At 47.1% G+C, this 18,264-nt stretch overlaps 1 protein-coding gene across 8 annotated transcripts in view; it reads right to left on the bottom strand.

The window, feature by feature from the left end:
* The window catches only part of PLEKHG1 (pleckstrin homology and RhoGEF domain containing G1), a 200,388-nt gene that overhangs the window by 8,945 nt on the left and 173,179 nt on the right, over positions 1-18,264 (bottom strand). For all 8 annotated transcript variants that reach the window (XM_045188902.2, XM_045188903.2, XM_045188904.2 and 5 more), the window contains 8 exons: positions 16,617-16,799; positions 16,431-16,526; positions 16,156-16,242; positions 10,950-10,983; positions 8,516-8,593; positions 6,882-6,920; positions 5,002-5,024; positions 705-2,349 (listed from right to left, as the gene is read on the bottom strand). In XM_045188902.2, coding sequence (XP_045044837.2) covers positions 705-2,349; positions 5,002-5,024; positions 6,882-6,920; positions 8,516-8,593; positions 10,950-10,983; positions 16,156-16,242; positions 16,431-16,526; positions 16,617-16,799 — 2,185 coding nt within the window. The remainder of the gene's footprint in view (positions 1-704; positions 2,350-5,001; positions 5,025-6,881; positions 6,921-8,515; positions 8,594-10,949; positions 10,984-16,155; positions 16,243-16,430; positions 16,527-16,616; positions 16,800-18,264) is intronic.

Below are 18,264 nucleotides of genomic sequence, written 5' to 3'. Positions count from 1 at the left end.
TGGTGAAGTGCGAGAGGGTCTGTTGCTTGCCACCCCAAAATATCCCTTTGGGGATATTGATTATTTTATGCTGGTTATTTTTAAGAAAAGTAAGATACCGGCAAAAGCTTTGACTTCCCCCTAACTTTCTAGAAGGAATTTAAAGAAAGGACCTGCTTCTGGAAGGGAGCCATCATTATATAGGTTAATAAAAACTAGTGACACACAGCGAGGAACCCACCAAGGCCCATTTGTTCAAAGTTCTCTGTGTCCCATTGTTAAAGATGGTTCCCCATTTATGTACCAAACATTGCTTTTCTCCACGTGCAATGTCTTCCTGCCCTTTCAAATCCCAGTCCTCCCCCCACCCCTGCTTTCTCCTCAGCTCCAGAATCACATATAAGCCTCAACTGCCTAAAGTGTCCTTGAGTCTCATGTTCTTAGGGCACCCCCACACATATTAATACATCTGTAATGACTTTTGGACATTTTCTCCTGCTAACGTGTCTCAGGTCAATCTAATTATGAGCCCAGCCATGAGAACTTACAGAGGTGGGAGGAAAATTAGATTTTTGACAGCCTGCATTCGTAACCCTGTGGTCTCCCTCTGAGAGAAGGTACGTCTGAGTGGCCATGTTCTCGTGGTTTTAAGGACCTCTAGAGCCTGAAAGCTGCTCTCACATCTTACTTGCAAGAAGGCAGAAAGGCAGTGTGCAGGGACCTACCGATGGCAGGCCCTCCTTGCTTCTTGTCCTCTAAGATGGCTGCCAGGTCTTTGTGTACAGATTTATGCTGTTGGCTGGCCAGTGGCTGCTCCAACTCAGGGCTTTTCACTTTTAAAAGCTGATTTGCTTTCTTGATCTTCTGACTGTACTGCCGAGCCATCATAAAAACTCTGCTTTTGGTCTTATCTGTGGCGTCCACACCCGGGTCAGGGTTGTCTAGGTCTGTTTGGGACAGACTGCTGTTGGCCAAGTCATAGGGATTTTCCATGGGAGGCACTTCACTGGCCAGCGAGAGCTGGTTCAGGCTCAGAAAGGAGCCTTCTTTGGATATGAGGTCTTCTTCCAGGGGGCAGCTGGCCCTGCTTGCTCTGCCGGGCCTGTCCCGCAGCGGCGTGCGGAGGGCACGGTGCTCGGGGAGCGAGAGCGTGGACAGGGCCCGGCCCGAGTCTCTGCTCAGCTCAGGCGCGCTCTCGGCGTGCAGCCGGTCTGGCACATCATCTTTGCTAACGGGAAACGCTGCGAGGAGCCGGTCTCGAGCTTTGACTTCGTTTTTCTTGATGTAATTTTCCAGGTCATTCCAGATTTCGTCTACTTCTTCGGACAGTTTGTCAGATATAGACTTGTCCGCTAGAGGCAGGTTGCAGCTGAAAGAGTTGTACAGCAAACTCAAGTAGTCATTGTCAGAGGGCCCCTGGTGGCCAGGCGTCTCGTCCTCGCTGAACTGCAGGCTGTCCTGGGAAACAAAGGGCCTCAGGCTGTCGCAGCAGGCGAAGTCGGCGTCCAGACCCAGGAAGGTGCTCCTCTTGGGACGCTGGAGGCTGCTGCATTTGAAATCCAGCGAGGGTGGGTCTGGGAGCCTGATGGTGTCGTAGATGTTTTCCTCAACCACCTCGAGTTCATGGGTGCTTTGGTTCGCCGCCTCTCGGCCTGTCAGGGGTCCGTCTCTGTTTGTGTGCCCAGAGCTCCTCCCATGGCCCGCTTGGCTTTTTGAGAAGGCTAGCTCCGGGGTGCTCTTGGGTCGAACAGAGTCCCTGGTTGCCTTGGGGGGAGTGGATTCAGCTTCTTCCCGCTGAGCGACCATTACTTTCAAGTCCTCGTAACTTATGTTGTCGTAGACGTGGTCTATATCATCAAGAGTCAACTCTATAGATGACCCGAAAGGAGTCAGTCCGTCCTGCCCCTCTGTTTTAGGGCCATTCTGCAGCTCCCTTCGGGGACTGTATGGAGAGCCACCGCTGTCCCTGATTCTTATTTCAGGAGGGCACGTGTTGCTCTCGCCAGCACTGCTAGCTCGCCTCACAACCCTGTGGCCGGCACTGGGGGTCTCTGTGGACTCGATCTGGCCCATGTGCCAACTGCAAGGGCGACTTGAAGTGCTGTCTTCACACAGCCGGGTGGAGTTCAAGTCTGAAGAAGAAAAGGATGGCACGAACATCTGGTAATCATCTTCGTCATCCTCGTGCTCTTGTGGGGACCGTCGACTGGGAAACAGGGCTTGCCTGATCTGGTGGTCCGTCCAGATGTTCCTGATGGCTCCACCCCCGCGAAGCACACTGAGGATGGCAGAGCCGCTGGGCTGACTGTTCCTCTGGGCAGGAGACGGCCCTGCCGAAGTCCGCTGGGGAGACCTTTCCTCTCTGGAGACCTGAGGAGGATGGAAACATATCGATTGAATTGCAGCACCAGGGACACATCACTTAAAATGTTCTCTTGTATTTACACGTTGCCCCTCCTGCTAGACTGCAAAATTCGTAAAGACAATGATCAGTAAACATTGTTGATTTTAACTGAGTTGAAAAGCACTTCAGATTTTTTGCAAAAGGGGCAGAAAGGACAGGGACTGGCATTTACGTAGAAACGAGCTAGGCCATTTGCAGACACCCTCCAAACTTGATGTTCACAATCGCTCTGAGTTAGAGACGATTGTACCAGTTTCATAGGAAGGACATCTACGCTCCTAGGAACTCCATCAATAACTTGCTGTCAGTAGTCAGGAGAAGGGCTAGGACTCAACCTCAGGTCTGACTCCAAGTCCCTTACCCAATGCAGGGAATCAGCTAACTGCAGAAACTTCCTAGGTACTTCCAATAATTCCGATGTGTGCGTGGCAAATAACATCACGTAAATGTACATACATAGACGTCGAGGGCCGTGGTGTCTGGTTTGTGTCTGGGGCTCGACTCCAAGGAGTCTTACTGTGCCTTGTGGTGTCCCAGGATCCACTGGCAGTGATCTGACTGCGTGCCCCGAGGGTTTCCCTCAAATCTGCAGACCTGCCGTGAACCCGACAGGTAGCGCCCTGCTTTACAGGTTCTAGGCAAAGAGCCTTTGTTGCGGGAATGTAATTTAATCTACTGTTGAGCTACTGACATTTCTACTTGCTTTCAAAATACACTTAATTAAGTAATATTTAGATGCTTGTTAGGAAGTAAAACTCGAGTGACATTAATGACGTCTAATCAAAGGCCACAATGGGGTCTTTTATAACCTGTAGATGGATCTCAGTCCTGTAGACTGGGGGTGGATTGCCCTGGGAGGCCCCTGCAGGATAACGATTAGCTTCAAAGAGTTAATTTGGAAGGGTCAAGATCAGTTCAAAATAATTACTATCAGGGACATATTTTCTGATCAAAACACTGCAATAACCTATTGGAAATGTCAAATGAGCAAGAATTTTTCATTACTTGTCAATGAAACTGGGATACATATTGCCTCGGAATATCTAGCTGTCAGTATGTCTGTGCGTCTGCTTGCCTGTCTATCAGGGAGGGAAGAGAAAAGTAGGGAGGGCAAGAATAAAATTTCATCCTGAATGTTATTTTTCTATTACAATTTTAAAACTGAAAAAATCCAAACATTTAATCTTGTGGGTTTTTTCCACAGAGTAGAACTGTGGACCCTTTGAGGTCTAGGAATAAATGAATACGTACACACGAACATATGTGCACCCACACAGGTACACACATATACACACACATATACACACATGGCATTGCAATATATATTCTGGGAGAAATGGTAAGATATCATTAAGGACTATGTCCTGTTATGAGCTCCTTAGTCGTCATTAATCTGTTCTCCTTGCATTTCATATATATGTTGAGTACTGTTAGGAGACAGAATTTTACCACTGAGCAAAAAGTACATTGGTGCTTTAGGTCCTTTTGTCTTAAGATTTTATGGGATTTAGCTATTCCCCATATACCAACTTGGCTTGGTCTCTATTGTAGAAATTTTCCAAGAAGCTCTTTGAGATTTTATCTCTAGGACTGATAGAGTGAGTCCCCTCCCAGCCCCCCGGGGGCCCAGCGGGCTTGGCTCCGCCTCAGTTCACTGCCTTAAAGAGCTGGGCACCCCCACCCCCGCCCCATAAGCATTTGTTTATGAAAACAAACTAGGTTACAAAACAAATCTACATCTCGTATCCTAGTTCAGGACAATCACCGACCGATTAATGTTGATAAGTTTTAAAAGCGTCCAAACAAAAATATGCACAACCTGAAGAAAACCTCCCTGCCCCAATTTTAAGAAAAATCACTTAGAGGTAAGACTGTATTGATCTTCAGACATTTAATGGGATCTGACTGAAAGCTTCGGCCTTTATTAACAGGGTCACTCTGGCCCTGTGCTAAGGGGCGGTGCGAGTGACAGTTACGTCCTTGTAGACACAGAGCGTTAAGCAGGAAGTCAGGATCGCTTCTCTAAGAATGTTCATTGAGCCAATTGGTCAGGAGACATTCTGGACCTGGTCTGCTTCAGTCAGGATGCGGCAGCTACACTTTGAAGTCATACACTTGGACACACATCTACCAATGGAGCATGCCATGTTTTCCTACCCCTCCTAACTTGTTATCAGAGGAAGAAAAATCTAAACTTGCTATAACAAAATTGCATTGTATAACACGGGATCGACCCCACCTCTGGTTACACCACCAGAGGACCATGTTCTTAGCAGGGGACCTTTGTGCCTGAAGGCTAATGCTTGGAGAAGGGAGTGATACCCAGGACGCAAGAACCTCAGTCTTACATGTGCAGAGGCACAGGGCAAGGTGGGGTGTACAGCTCTCACGTCCTAAGGCAACCTTAGGGCTTCTGAGAGGTGGGGCGGAAGGATGAAGGAAGGATTGCCTTAGTTCTGAGAGATGAAGCTGGGAGAGATAATGAAGATGCGTCCTCACCTAACAGTCCTTTGAAATGTGAAATAATTGTTTACACTGGGAACACAGGCTGGAGATGAGATATATAAGGGTACCTATAAAAATAAACATTTCAAAATAAGAAACGTAAGAGAGCTTACCTTTTGGATGTCTTGTGCTGTTCCTGAAAAAGAAAAGTTATTTTTTTAAGTTTGTGGATTAAACATGTATCTCACATATAAGTAAGTGCTTATATTTTATAGGACTTTTATACTTATGGTTCATAATTAAAGCCCAAGAGGCTTCTGGGCCCTTTGGACTTGATTTTCAGAAACCGCCTCGCAGTTATCTTGGTTATATGCCCTGCACTACAGGGAAGGCAACCTTACATCCGCCTGAGAACTAGCATTCCTAATCCCTGAGAGCAATGGACCAATTCATGTTAGTAAGTTTCAAAAGCCACTCCCCTCCCAATATGTATTACCTGAAAAAATGCCCCATAGCCTTAGCCACGAAAGTCATTTAAACATAAGACATTGTACTGGCTACAATGGAAAGATACAGCATTTATCAACAAGGTCACCTTGGCATTGTGCTGAGGAGTGGTACACCTGGAATTCTAGGGGTAGATTCACAGAGCCAAATCCTTACAGGGACTCTTACAGGCACCGGGATTATGTGCATTTCATCTTTAAAAACTGCTTAATTGCAGAAGCATATAAAGGAAAAAGGGATCAAACCCTCCCCACAAATCCCAGCCAGTGGAGGTAACCAAACTTCACAGGGTGATGCTCACATTTCCGGGTCCCTACCTGCTGCCCCCATCCCACCACAAAGCAAAGTGTTTGTTTTTAAAGTAAAGGTGCAACATGCAACATTGCATTTCCTGCTAAATACATGTGGCCACTCTTGTCAGTAGGTAGAGATGTGCTGCCTTCTTCGTGACAGCTGCAGAATATCCCCTGCAATGCACATTTTAAATGTAAATGGATATCACCACATTTTGCTCCAAAAAGGCTGCAGAAATTTACACATGAAGAGTTTCAAAGTGCCTGCTTTCCTCTATCTTTTGGTCAAGCTCATGGTTCCCCCACCTCTATTTATCTCACTTAAATGTATGACTTTTCTGATTACTAACTCGGGTGACCATTTATAAATTGTATTGGCAGTTTGTGTTTCTTCTGTGAAACTGACCAATTATATTGTCTGTCTTTTAAAAAAGGGTCCTTTGTCTCTTCTTTTTGATATATAGAATTTCTTTTTATAATAGGGATATTAATCCTTTTATGCCTGTTAACTATGTTGCAAATGTTTTATGTCATCTGGCTTTACATTTTATAATGGGGCACTTTTACTTCTATGAGGGAGGGACCCCAAAAACCCCCCAGAATTATCTTCTGGAGGGCGGGCCCCTTGTAGTATAGGCTTCCACGCTAGGTGAGTGTTCTAGGAACTCATCTATATCAGTGCACCACCTGGCGTTGTTGTGAGAGGCTGCATTAGGCTTCAATGCATTTTTTTTGAAGACGCAATGTGTTTGCCCAGTTCACGATGGGTGATTTACGAACACACCCGTCCACACCTCAGTGAGTGTTCAGCAGCTTTTGACCCAGAGTGGCATGACTGCCCTGCCCCACCCTCCTTGTTCTCCCGATTATGCCCCAAGAAATTTTTTTGTTTCTGTGGATGAAAAATGTCCTCAAAGTGAAAGGTTTTGCCGATGTGGAAGAAAAACAAATACTGGCAGAAGCACTAAAAGGCATCAAAATCAACGAGTTCAAAAACTGTTTTCAGCAGTTGAAAAAAACATCTCGATGGGTGTATTCATCACATGGAGAGTACTTTGAAGGTGACTGAGGTTGAAACAGGTAAGAATAAAACCACCATTTTTTATAAATAAATTCAGGTTTTTGGGGGTCCCCCCTTGTAGAAGTTAATCTTATCTGTCGATCTGTAATTCATCTGGTGCTTTTTTGGTGCATATGGTTTGGTTTAGTCACCATCAACAAGGATGAAAAAGAAAAGGTATTTTAGGACTTACCACTGGTCTTCAAAACTTTATGTGACCTTGAGGAAGGTTCTGGAGAAAAAAGAAGGCCAGCGTCACTTGCAGAACCAAATCAAGAGTTTTTTCCTCCCCAAGTAAATTATTAGTTTCTGGGCAAATTATTTCAGCTCTAGACGTTTTCCATCAGAGTTACCTACATCGCCACTGCTTAGAGATCCTTAGCGGCCAGACTCTCACCTCATCAAAGCTGCGAGACAAACCCTGGGCTGTACGGTCAGGAGTCACGGAGAGACACCAGTCCCACCAACCAGTGCGGCAACTTCCTTAGCTTTAACTGCCACCTACAAGCTGATAATGTTCTGTTTTATACTCTTCGGCTGGACCCCCGTCCCAGGCCTCAGACCTCAGCTGCCAACCGCCAGTCTGACATTTCCCCAGCATTCCCACAGACCCAGCAAACGCAGCATGTCTCAGCCTCGGGTCCCCAGTCTGCCCCCGTCTGCTCCTTCGTCTATATTTCTGATCTTGGTCATCATTGGCTATACCCTCCAAAGTTACCAACCCGAACATTTCCCCTCCTTTCATCCGCCAGTCTTGTGGGTCCCATAGGGCTCCAGCCCACTCTCTAGTGTCTTCACGCAGCCTTCATCATGTCTCACCCAGACTAGAGGGACAGCTTCCTGTCTGGTCTCCCTGCCTACCTCATTTTCCATATCGAGCCAGAATTCTGATTTTGAGAGGCAAGTATTTCACTGCCTGATATTTCTCCGTGGCTTGCAGGATGGAGCTCCAGCACTGAGAATAGCCTACTCGCCTTCCACGGTCAGGCCGCTCTCTGATCTCCGGCAGTATGTATCTCTCTGTTTCACCTCTCCCACCTCCACCCCGAGCTCCACCCCATCTTCCAGCCACTCAGAGCAACTGGCAACAGATGTCCCATCTGAGATATGCTGTCTCAAGTCTCAGGGCCTCTGCATGAGCTAGTCCCTCCCCATTTGCCTCCTCAGCCGCTAGGTTCCATCTGGGGTACTCTCCTCTGCGCTCTGAAGTCCGCCCTCTCCTTCCTGGAGGGCTAACCTCTTCTTTGACTCCCTCGCTTCCTTCCATCCAACCTCTGCTGCAGCTCTACCACACGCACTGGTGTTTAGTCACTTTTCTGACTTTCCCACTAGACTATGAACTCCTTGCAGGCAGGAGTCATGTGTATTATTTATTCTTGCATTCCGGTCCTCAGCACGGATTAGGTAGGGACTCATTAAATAAGTGATTCAAATAAAAAAAAGAAAATCTGAGGTCTGGTTCAGCAACTGCGTGTTACAATTTTAAGTTTGAATGATCTTTGCTGTGTCACTTACAGGATACAATGTTTTCACTGGTGACAGTAAATAGGGTTTAAGTACATGGGTGCTGATGGTAAGATGCTATGCAAAGCAAAATTACTTGGTTAGTATGCATTATAGTCAATGGGAAAGAGAGTGAAATAAAAGAGTTTTAGAACAAAATCTTGAGAGCCCCATCTTAAAGCAGCCTCAGTTTTACTCAGACTGGCTGTGAACTCCAAATCCAGAAAGAAAACGCCTTTTGGTCAGATTGAAAGGGACTTTCGTCGCCAGTCCCTGCCCCCCACCCCCATACTTATGACATTTTGATCACAACATTCGAATTACCGGATTTTCTCCTCGGCCGGTAGGGAGTGGAAAGTGCTTTTGTCTCCCCCTCGGGACTGTAACAGAAGCCTGGATAGTCTGCAAAGACAATCGCACACGTCAGACTTTGGATAGTAGGACTCTGGACAGTCCTGGGTAGGACTTGGCTGGGATGCCTATGTGTTTCTTCTCCTCCTCGGACACGATAGCCCTTCTTCCCTACCTGGTGTTGAATACGTATCTCAAGACTTGGTTGATGTTGGACTTCTGGGAGTGTGTTAGCAAGTTAAGTGTGTGTGCTCTCTCTCTCTCTCTCTGACTTGCTACTGGCACTATGATTCACAGAGATCAGAAAATGCCATTAGAATAAAACTCTGTGTGGCTGAACGTGTTACCAAAGCCCCTGCCAGAGCAGCGATGGGCCACAGTGGAGGCCCTGCCCGGTAAAAGCGCCTGGGGAGTTCTGTGAGGCGTGTGTGCCCGGCCTGGCCTGACAGAGGACGGCAAGCCCTTCCTGCCCCGTGGGCGTGTCCTCCAGTTCAGCGACTGGTAATTAGTTTGTCTAGACTCTGCTCCTTGGAGCGTTTGATGAGCGCTTATCAGAAAAGGGCTTTCGTTTGATTTCGCTGTCTGTCTTTCCGCCCCAGCTAAGGGGCACACAGACTTTGGATTGGGAAACCTGTCCATCACTAACACTGCAGCTCAGCAGTGGCCATCTGCACGCTGGAGCCCGAGGGTACCAATTTAAGGATAGAGCTGTAGGTCTTCAAATCAGGGTTAATGCTCTTCAAAGGCATGTAAAGTTTGAGTGAGGTCTGAGGGTTATAGAGACCGCATACACTTCTCCAGTGTTAGTGGTAAAGTTACATCAATGAGACCGTTTGGTCCAATGGGCTGGCCTACTGTTCACACTCAGTGAAGTCCAGAGTCAGCGTAGGGCAAATAAGGTTATTTTCCTGGGCTGGGCTGGCCTGGCCTCATCTGGGGCCCAGAAGAGAGACATGTGGCACCAATTTGTGGCTTGAAATTATTCTGTGCACCATAAAATCTTAATGGTGCCCAAGAGCTAGCCCAGAGCCTGGAAATAAGTAAATCGTTTCACTGAATGGAATTCATCACAGTAGGAGCTGGCCTCTCCAGATCCACCTCTTCCTCTGTCTTTCCTCCTAATTCTCACCGGGCCATGCCTGGCCTTGCCTTCTCTTCAGAATGCTTTTATTAAAAAAAAAAAAATCTTAGAGATTTCCACTGAGTAAAATGTGGGGATTTAGAGACCACAGGGCAGTGAGCCTCAGCCTGGCCCTCTGTGGGGATCATCCCTCAGAATCTGGTGGACCTGAAACGGGGACTCCCAGCCACCGTGGCAGGGGCGCTCATCTCTGTTCTTCCGGAGAGTCACCAACCAGCAGGTTGGAGCATCAGTGAGTCAGTGTTTGCACCTGGGGAAAGATTCCTCACCAGTACGTGACTTGGAAAGTTTTAAGTAAGTCTGTCAGACCTGGCTGTCAGGCTTTAAAGTCATTGTTTCTCTTTTTATTCCACTTAACCTGGGAGGTAACAAGACTATGGTAAGTGCTGTAGAGCAAGGTCTTGTTTTATAGACGAGACTTCACATTGATTCTCTGCCTGCTTGTAGAAGCCTAGAAATACGATTGCATGGGGTGGGGGGCAGTTGTGATTTTGAAATGTGGGCTGTTATCAGGAAAACCAGGAACTAACTATCTAGTTGTCACGATGCCTTCGGATAATCAACACGGAAGTTCCCTCAGTGGGTGAGGTGGGAGGTGGGCTGTGAGGCCTTACCTGTGGGTGGGGGAGGAGGTGGGGGAGGAGCTGATCCTAGAAGGGCATCTTACACTGTTACCGTATTTTGCCACGTGCAATGCACTCCTGTATATAATGTGCGCCCACGTTTTTTGGTCCAAACTTTCAGGAAAAAGTCTTTTGTTTTAATGTTTCAATTCAATTATTTATTTATTTACATTTAGAAACAAAACTGGTTATTGTATTCCAGGATATTATTTTGCATACATTGGATATCGTTATTGCTTCCTTCAGTCACACTTTTAATGCATAAACATAAATGAAAGAATAAAAACATTTATATACATACAGAATTACTACTACCCATGTATAATGTGCGCCCTTATTGTTCCTTCAAAAATTTGGGCAAAAAAGTGTACATTATACACGGCAAAATACGGTAGTCAATACAGAGCCCTCGCTTAGAGGCCAGGCCAGCCGGGGTGACTTACAGAGAAAGCAGGAGGAATCCGTGTAGAAACAGATCAGTGTGCCGGGAACAGATAACACTGTCTGCGGATTCTATTTTTTAAAATAGTAGAGAGCTGCTACTTACTTATAATTGACATTGTTATAAACTTTAAGTTAGAAAAATGTGATAGATACAAATAGAAAATGAAATGTCAAATTCTGTAAAGAAAACCAGACTTACGAATGGCATCCATTTCAAGTATTGCTTGCTTGGCCTGAAAGAAAGAACATGTAGCTATAATTGCAATGACCTTTTGTTGAGGGGGTGTCTGCTTTAAATTACCAACCCTAATATGGGTCTTAGCCCACCAATACGGGGTTTTTAAAAGCTTTTAAATAAATTCTTTTTCTTTTAGGCATTAACACATAGTGCAAGGGATTCAAATAGAGAAACGCCCCCATGTGGGGAATAGATGCAGAACGGAGACACCAGAGCTAAACCCCCAGCCCAGACCTGGAAGGAAGGAGGGAGAGGGGGAGGGAGAGGGTGCAGGTGGCGGTGGAAGACAAAGGGAGGAAGGTGGAGGAAGAGAGAGAACAGAAGAGAAACAGGGGGTGGGGCAGTGGTGGGAAGAGGGGGAGAGGAGAGAGAAGAAATAGGAACATTTCACCAAACAGTTCCAGAACCTGGCTGATGGTTAGTATCTGTTGGTCAGCTTATTATAAAACACAGCTTCCTGCTACCCTCCCTGATCCACTGAACTCAGCCCCCACCTCTGAACCAAAAACCCAGGGGATGGGGCCTGGCATCTGAACAACTGGTCTTCCCCATCTCAGTCAAAAAAGATTGCTGGGAGTTTTCTGTTTTCCTCCTTCCAAATGCTATGATATTATCATCAGCTAACTCTCCTGGCTCCCTACAGCACCCCCGCATCTCCCATTTTTTGTGTGTGCCCTAGAATCTCCCAGAAGGGGGATGGAGATGCAGTGCGGGGAAAGGGCTCTGAAGGACTTGGTTTGTGATCCCGCTCTGGCACTTGCTTGGTGGGTGCCCTCTCATCTCTGAACATGCTCCCTCAACCTGAAGAAGGTCACAGGGCCTGCCTGCCAGAGCGGCTGCTGGAACCAAACACTAGGCACTCGGTGCTCCCCCCACCCCAATGGGCCTGAGGACTCCGACTTTCCCTTTCTCCACACACACTTCTCCCCACCTCCGCCTCAGGAGTTCCATGCTTTGAGGCTTTGAAAAATTGTTACTGTTGTCATAAGTTATTAATATTTCAGGGAATTTAAAAAGATAATTACTATAACTAACTGCCTGAGGATTAAAAAAAGAAAAAAATTAGGTTGGGTAGCCTTTCTTGCTTCTTTAATGTAATTTTCATTTTTCAAGGGTAATGACACTGAATCTACAAATATGCTAAAAATTACCTTGAAAGTTCTTTTACTTGTATTTTGCCACAATCTGTGACATCACAGTAAAAATATTTAGACTAAGTGGCAATCATTTTTTTTTAATGAACGGGGTAAAAAAGAAGACTTGATTCAGTCTCCATAACTTGGAGAAAACATGCTTTTGTTATAACTGATATTTTATCATCCATTCAGACTTTGAGACTACTTGTTGGAATTAATTTCGAGCACAAATGTTAGTTCAGTTTCTGTGAAGTGCATTTACAGAGCCATGGGAATATATAAAGGCAAAAGTCTCTACCTTCACTTTTCTCCTCAGTTAATCTGGATGAGAGTTAGCTTATACACCATGTATATGAACAGACCATATGACTATTTCCTAGAACCTTTTTGGCATCTATAAACTTGACCTTAAAGTGCTATTCCCACATTTTCCACTAGGGGTCAGCCAGGGACCATCATTGAATTAAAGGACTGGAGGCGGTTGGGAGGAGCTACACTAAGGAACTTTCAACAACTGTGTTAGCATTATTAGACCGGTGGTGCATTTTCTGATGTTAAAAAAATCCCCCATTATGCATTTCCTTTATTTAATAGGAATACATTTTATATAGTTTTAAAAAGAAATTAAGAAGTAGTCAAGAATAGAAGTGAAAATCCAAATTAATAATCTGCTTAAATAAACTAGAAAATTATTATTACACTCCAGTGGCTAATGTATATGAAATAAGTGTATTCTCATCACCACTGGAAACAATGCGGTGAGGACCGGCTCTCTGGAGCCAGACAGACCTGGGCTTGAATCTGCGCTCGGCCATGTACTACTGGCTGTGTATAAACTGGGGCACATTGCTTCACGTCTCTGAGCCTCTGTTTCCACTTCTCCCAAGTGGGGAGGGTAAGGCCTCTCTCAGCAGGTGTTTTGCGTAGGGTGAAACAATAATATGAGGTATTGAGCACAGTGTAGGTACGCTCAAGGAGGTGTAGCTGAAAGAGAATTAGATTCTAAAAGGATCAGGAAGTTGGCTAAAAAGTACAATTCTATGGTGGTCCTTTTACCACATAAAGGAAAAACTGCCCAGAATACACACACCTAGCTAGCATGGAAGGAGGACAGGCATGTCAGCTAGTCTTGTTTTGTCATGGCCCTAATTGCTGTTGGTAGGTCTGAATTTCCAGTAGACAGGTAAACACAGGTGGGGCACATCAGAGACTGCCACCGCTCCAAAGGGCATTCCAAGGCCCAGGCCAGCAATCACATGACTCAACGAGAAGAAAATGCAGTCACCTCTCGGCATGGGCTACCTGACATCTCGAACCACCTGAGACTCCTGCCTCGGACGAAGCACACACCCATGCACACTCATTTCCTGGGCACAGAATCATTGCGGACCGCCCCTGAGAAGGCGCAGCAAATACTTTTCAAAATATACAGGGGGCAAAATAGACTCTTGGAGGAATCTCAGTTCTACTTATTTTCTACCCAGTTCTACTCTCGTGATCTCATCCCACTCGCTTCCCTGCCCCTCCCCACCCCGCATGGACCATTTCGCCATCCACGTACATGATCCACACTCCGCCCTCACCCTACTTCCTTGCCACATTATCTCTCTAACCTTTTCCACCACTCCAGAACAGCAACACACACTCACAGCTGCCCACAGAACCCTAATGTCACCCAGAGCTGGCCTACCTCAAAGGCAGGGCTCTCAAGGTCACTTCTCCACCTACCGACCTCAATACTTCCATCTCCCCACCTTTAACTCCTGCTGAACCAGTTCTCTGACTTTACAGGGCCACGCTCCTTCCCCTCATGACTATTTTCCTAGTTGGTTTCACTGTCTGCTCAGCCTGGAAATCCTGTTCAATTGCTGCCATAGGCGCTGATGGGCACCCTGCCTTCCCTGCCCTGTTAACCTTCCCTCCCCAGCCCTCCCCATTGGGGAACCCACGGGCACCGTAGTTCCTCAACACAAGCTTCTGAGTTGCTGAGTAGATTTGAAAATGGTCCCATCCCACTGATTCATGGTGGTCAGCTTCAGCTGGGTCCATGCCGCCTTTCCCAGGTTACTGCAGTCGCCCTATACTGGCTGGTCCATTTCTTCAGCAAGTGCCCTGGACCTTTCCACCTGCAACTCCATCTTTGCTTCCCTCGTGCAGCAGATGCCATCACCACCGACAGCAGTGAGATCAAACCCTTAACCTTCCCTCAGATCCACCTCAGAGCTTCTCTGTCCTCTCTCATCTTTCTTCTCTCTGAGCCCAAGAAAGATGCTTCTGGCCCTCAAAACTGACCCCTAGGCTTGTGCTTCTGATCCCATCCTGCCACTGCCCCAGGGCCACATTCCAAGCAGCATCCCTCCTCTTACCCTTCCTGTCTCCTGCTTCCCCCCCTTCTTCCCCTCTTGTTTATGTGTGACCCATCATTCCTCACCTGCAAAAAGTGTCTCGCTTTGATCTTATCTTTCCTCAAACTGCCCGCTTTTGTTTTCTGACCTCTAACAAAGATAAGCCTACACTCCGTCCACTTCTTCTTCTGCCTTTTCTCTTCACCCCGCTATGGTCTCTCCCTTGTCCCTCCCTGGACACATCTGAGGGCTACTTTTCTGTTTGCATCTGTTTTGACCTCTGCAGCGTCAGAGGCTGTTACTTTGCTCAGAGAATCTTTGAGATTCTTTGCTTCCTTTGTTACCACACCTATCTCCTCGGTTGTCTTACTACCTCACTGCTGCTCTTCTTTGGGTGTTTTCCAAATCCCCCATTGTGCTGCAGATCACCACCTGGATGTTGGGATTCCCAAGGGTTCGCCTTCCTTTAGACATTCTGCCGGGCCCTCCCAGCAGCTCTCAAGTAGTCTGGGTGGAGAGAGCCTCCAGACCCACAGCTTCCAAGACCTGAATTTCCACCTGGAGCAGACCCACCCCTGCACACGCATCAGCGCTCTGCCCTCCTACTCCCATCCAACCGGTTCCTCCCCTTTGCTGCCTATTTTGGAACTTACAACACCATCCTCTTGGCCCAGCTCCTGACTCATCCTTGACTTGTATTTCTCCCTCTCCTCATGCACTTAGTGGGCAAGACCCTGTTCCCTCTGCCCCTGTGAGGGGTTTTGCATCTGCTCCCCCTCGCAGGCTGTGGCTCCCTGGCAGTTCCCCTCCTCTCTTTTCTAGGCTATTGGGGTGGCTTGTTAATCCCTCTGCTGTCTCCAGTCTCACTCCTCCCATTCACTGTCACTGTTCCCAATGCCACGCTCTCAGAACACGGGGCAAGCCGTGCCATACCCTTCCTCCAAAAGCTTCAGTGGTTTCCCACCACCAGCACAATCCAGACTCCTTGGTGTGCGGAGTCAAAGCCCTTCACAGCCCAGCTGACCGCCCTCCATTTCTCCGGCCTCGCCTCCCACTCCCTCTGCTGAGGACTCAGCCCTTCCATCTTGGTTTTGTTTACCCTGTTCCTTTGGCTTGATTTTCCTCTTGCATTTCCTCCACTTAATAAAAATATTCCTCATCCTTCAAAACACTGAAAGGCGTTTTCCTTCCTCCCCCCACTCAACTGAACACTTGGCTTATACCTTTATTAATTCATCATGTTTGGCAGACAGAGAAATAATGCAGGGCCAGCTCCCTCGTCTCCAGGCCCCTTCCTGGCGGAGTCCGGCCCACGTTCCCTCCCGAGCCGGCTCTTTGCACAGTCTGCGCCCAGCGCGCCTTTGAGTAGTTCTCACAGCTCTCTTGATTTTCCACTCGCTCTCTAGAAATTTACTTGTAGTCTTTGCCTTATTTTTTCTTCTTTCAAGCCCCCAAGGAAAAACACAATTTAAAAAACGAAAACAAAAACCTCTCCGCAGCGTCCCCCTACAGGTGAACCCTCTCGGTGTGAATGGCTGGGTTAGTCGGGGCCTGGCGGGTCCTCCCTCCCTCTCTCTCTCTCCCCTTCACCCTTCACGTTGAAGTCGGGCATCTCCTTCTGCCCGGCTGCCTCCCTAGGATCTGGATGTCCTGACACGTTGCTGGCTGCCAGCCTTACGGTCTCACCTTCGCTGGAATCTTGGCCGCATGATTCTCCAGGATTAGCCTCTTCAGGTGCAGAACCCACAGACGTTTGTCCTGCTGCGATTTCGCCTACAGGAAGGACATTCGGACGGTCAGACACGTCCCGCCCCCGCCACCACCGAGGTTCCCACGCTCCTTTAACCCTCTGATGGGATGGAAAACACACAGTGGCCAGAAAGCTCTAGAAGGGCTACTTGGCGCAGGGTGCTCATCGTCGCCGAGAGTGGGCCTTCCAGGGACGCAGGGCCGGCTTTTACCTGAACGGTGTGCTGCAGCTTAGGGTTCTTGTAGTGGAAGACGCTGAAGCTGAGCGGCTCCTTGGGGATCACCTCCACAAGCATGAGGTTGCCACACTGCGCGCAGAGCAGAGAGGGGGTGAGCTCGCTTGGAGAGAATGCAACAGGTTGCTGAAGTCCCTGCCCGGGACCACCATGCACACCTACCAGGATGTGAGCTTTGTATGTAAACGTGTCGTCTCTCTTCTTTGTGATGAGAAGCAGCTTGTCGAAGAGGAAGAGGGTCCGCTCGTTCTTGGCCCGCTGGAGGCGGAAGGTTCCTTCCAGCACCAGTTCCCCGTAGCTGGTCAGGTCGGGCCCCTTCCAGTTAGTGAGCAAACTCTGTATCTCCTGGGAAAAAAAGAGTGTTTCATGCGATGGCACAGGAAGTGGGAGGCAAGGCAGCGAGAACACAGCGGCCCATTCCTTGAGCCTCAAGAGTGGTGTCGAAATACCTGCGATAGGGTCCATGGGATCTGCGTGGGGTCTAATGGTGTCTATGAGCCATGACATTAATCTACATTTCTGGGTGGTGTCATTTAGAGCTAACAGAAATGAATCACGTTGTTAGTTGATGTATTTCCATTCCTAGATAAACCCCCTGCTGTAGCTGGCTGCGCAAAGAGGCCATTGGTATGTGACCTTCTCAGTAAGCATCCTGCCCTTGACTTTCTCACCCCCTATCCTCTGGACAAAATCCTTCCAGAAACTGAAGTCCACACCACATATCAGTAACTCAAAACTAAACCCGGTGGAGAATAGTACAAGACACATCAACTCAGAAATTTCCTGATAGTAATCCATTTATTGAGGGAAAGGAAACGAACATGTCTTCACCACTATGTTTTGAATGGAACCTGATAAATAAAAATTGGTAACGTGACTTTGAAGTTTCTTTGGGATTTACTATACGTCCATATCGATATTTTTTAAGGAAGTTGAATTTATCACTTTGAAAAGTGAAAATGTTCACAAACAGAAACCAGTTAAGCGGCCCCTAAGACAAATGAATGAAACTTCTTTGGTGGAAAGTGGCCATGGATAGGAACGAAGGTGAGTCTGAGCCAGAGCTGATTGTGCAGCGTCTTCAGAATCCCAAACAGATTCATAAGGTGTGAAAACCCAGTCCCTTAGCCATTTTTGGAAATGCAAGAGACATTATGTCTGACATTATGTCCACAAAACATTTGAACGATGAAGCTTTAAGCCCTTTTTACTGCTACAAAAAACAGACATGGCCCAAAAGATAAGAACATCACTTCCTTTGATTTTTGATAGTCAATTGCATCATACTACACCCTGGCTGCCTATCAATGAAACCTCGAATCTTCTTCGCAACTATGGATCAAATCATGTATCTTTTATTCCTGAGTCAGGCGTAGGTGTTCTGCGGAACTTGGAGTCGCTCTGGGCTTTTATGTCTCACTCCAGGGACACCCAGGAGTCTGGCACTCCCGCTAGGCCCACACAACATTTTGTTTTTAAATAAAATAGCTTTTGAGGTGCCCAGGACATGACCACTGGCTCAGCATCTATCAAAAGTTTTCAGGGACTTAGGGCTCAAAATGTTGGTTCTGAAAGGAGGCTTAGCAAGCCCTTGTCTGTATTGTTTAAAAAATGAGGAATCTAAAATGAAGTGGTGGGACTCATCCCAAATGAATCTGCAAAGGACCTGGCTCCAGACTTAGCTCTCCTCTCTCTGAAACCCCTGTCCTGATACCACACATATACCAACCACCTTGTGACTTTGCATGAACTAGTGACAGAAGAATAGAAGTTTTTTTTTTTTTTTTTTTTAAAAAAACCAAGCTTTTAA

Source organism: Desmodus rotundus, chromosome 11 (assembly GCF_022682495.2).
Source record: "Desmodus rotundus isolate HL8 chromosome 11, HLdesRot8A.1, whole genome shotgun sequence".
NCBI classification, from domain to species: domain Eukaryota; kingdom Metazoa; phylum Chordata; class Mammalia; order Chiroptera; family Phyllostomidae; genus Desmodus; species Desmodus rotundus.
This window is presented reverse-complemented; position numbering and strand designations above follow the sequence as displayed.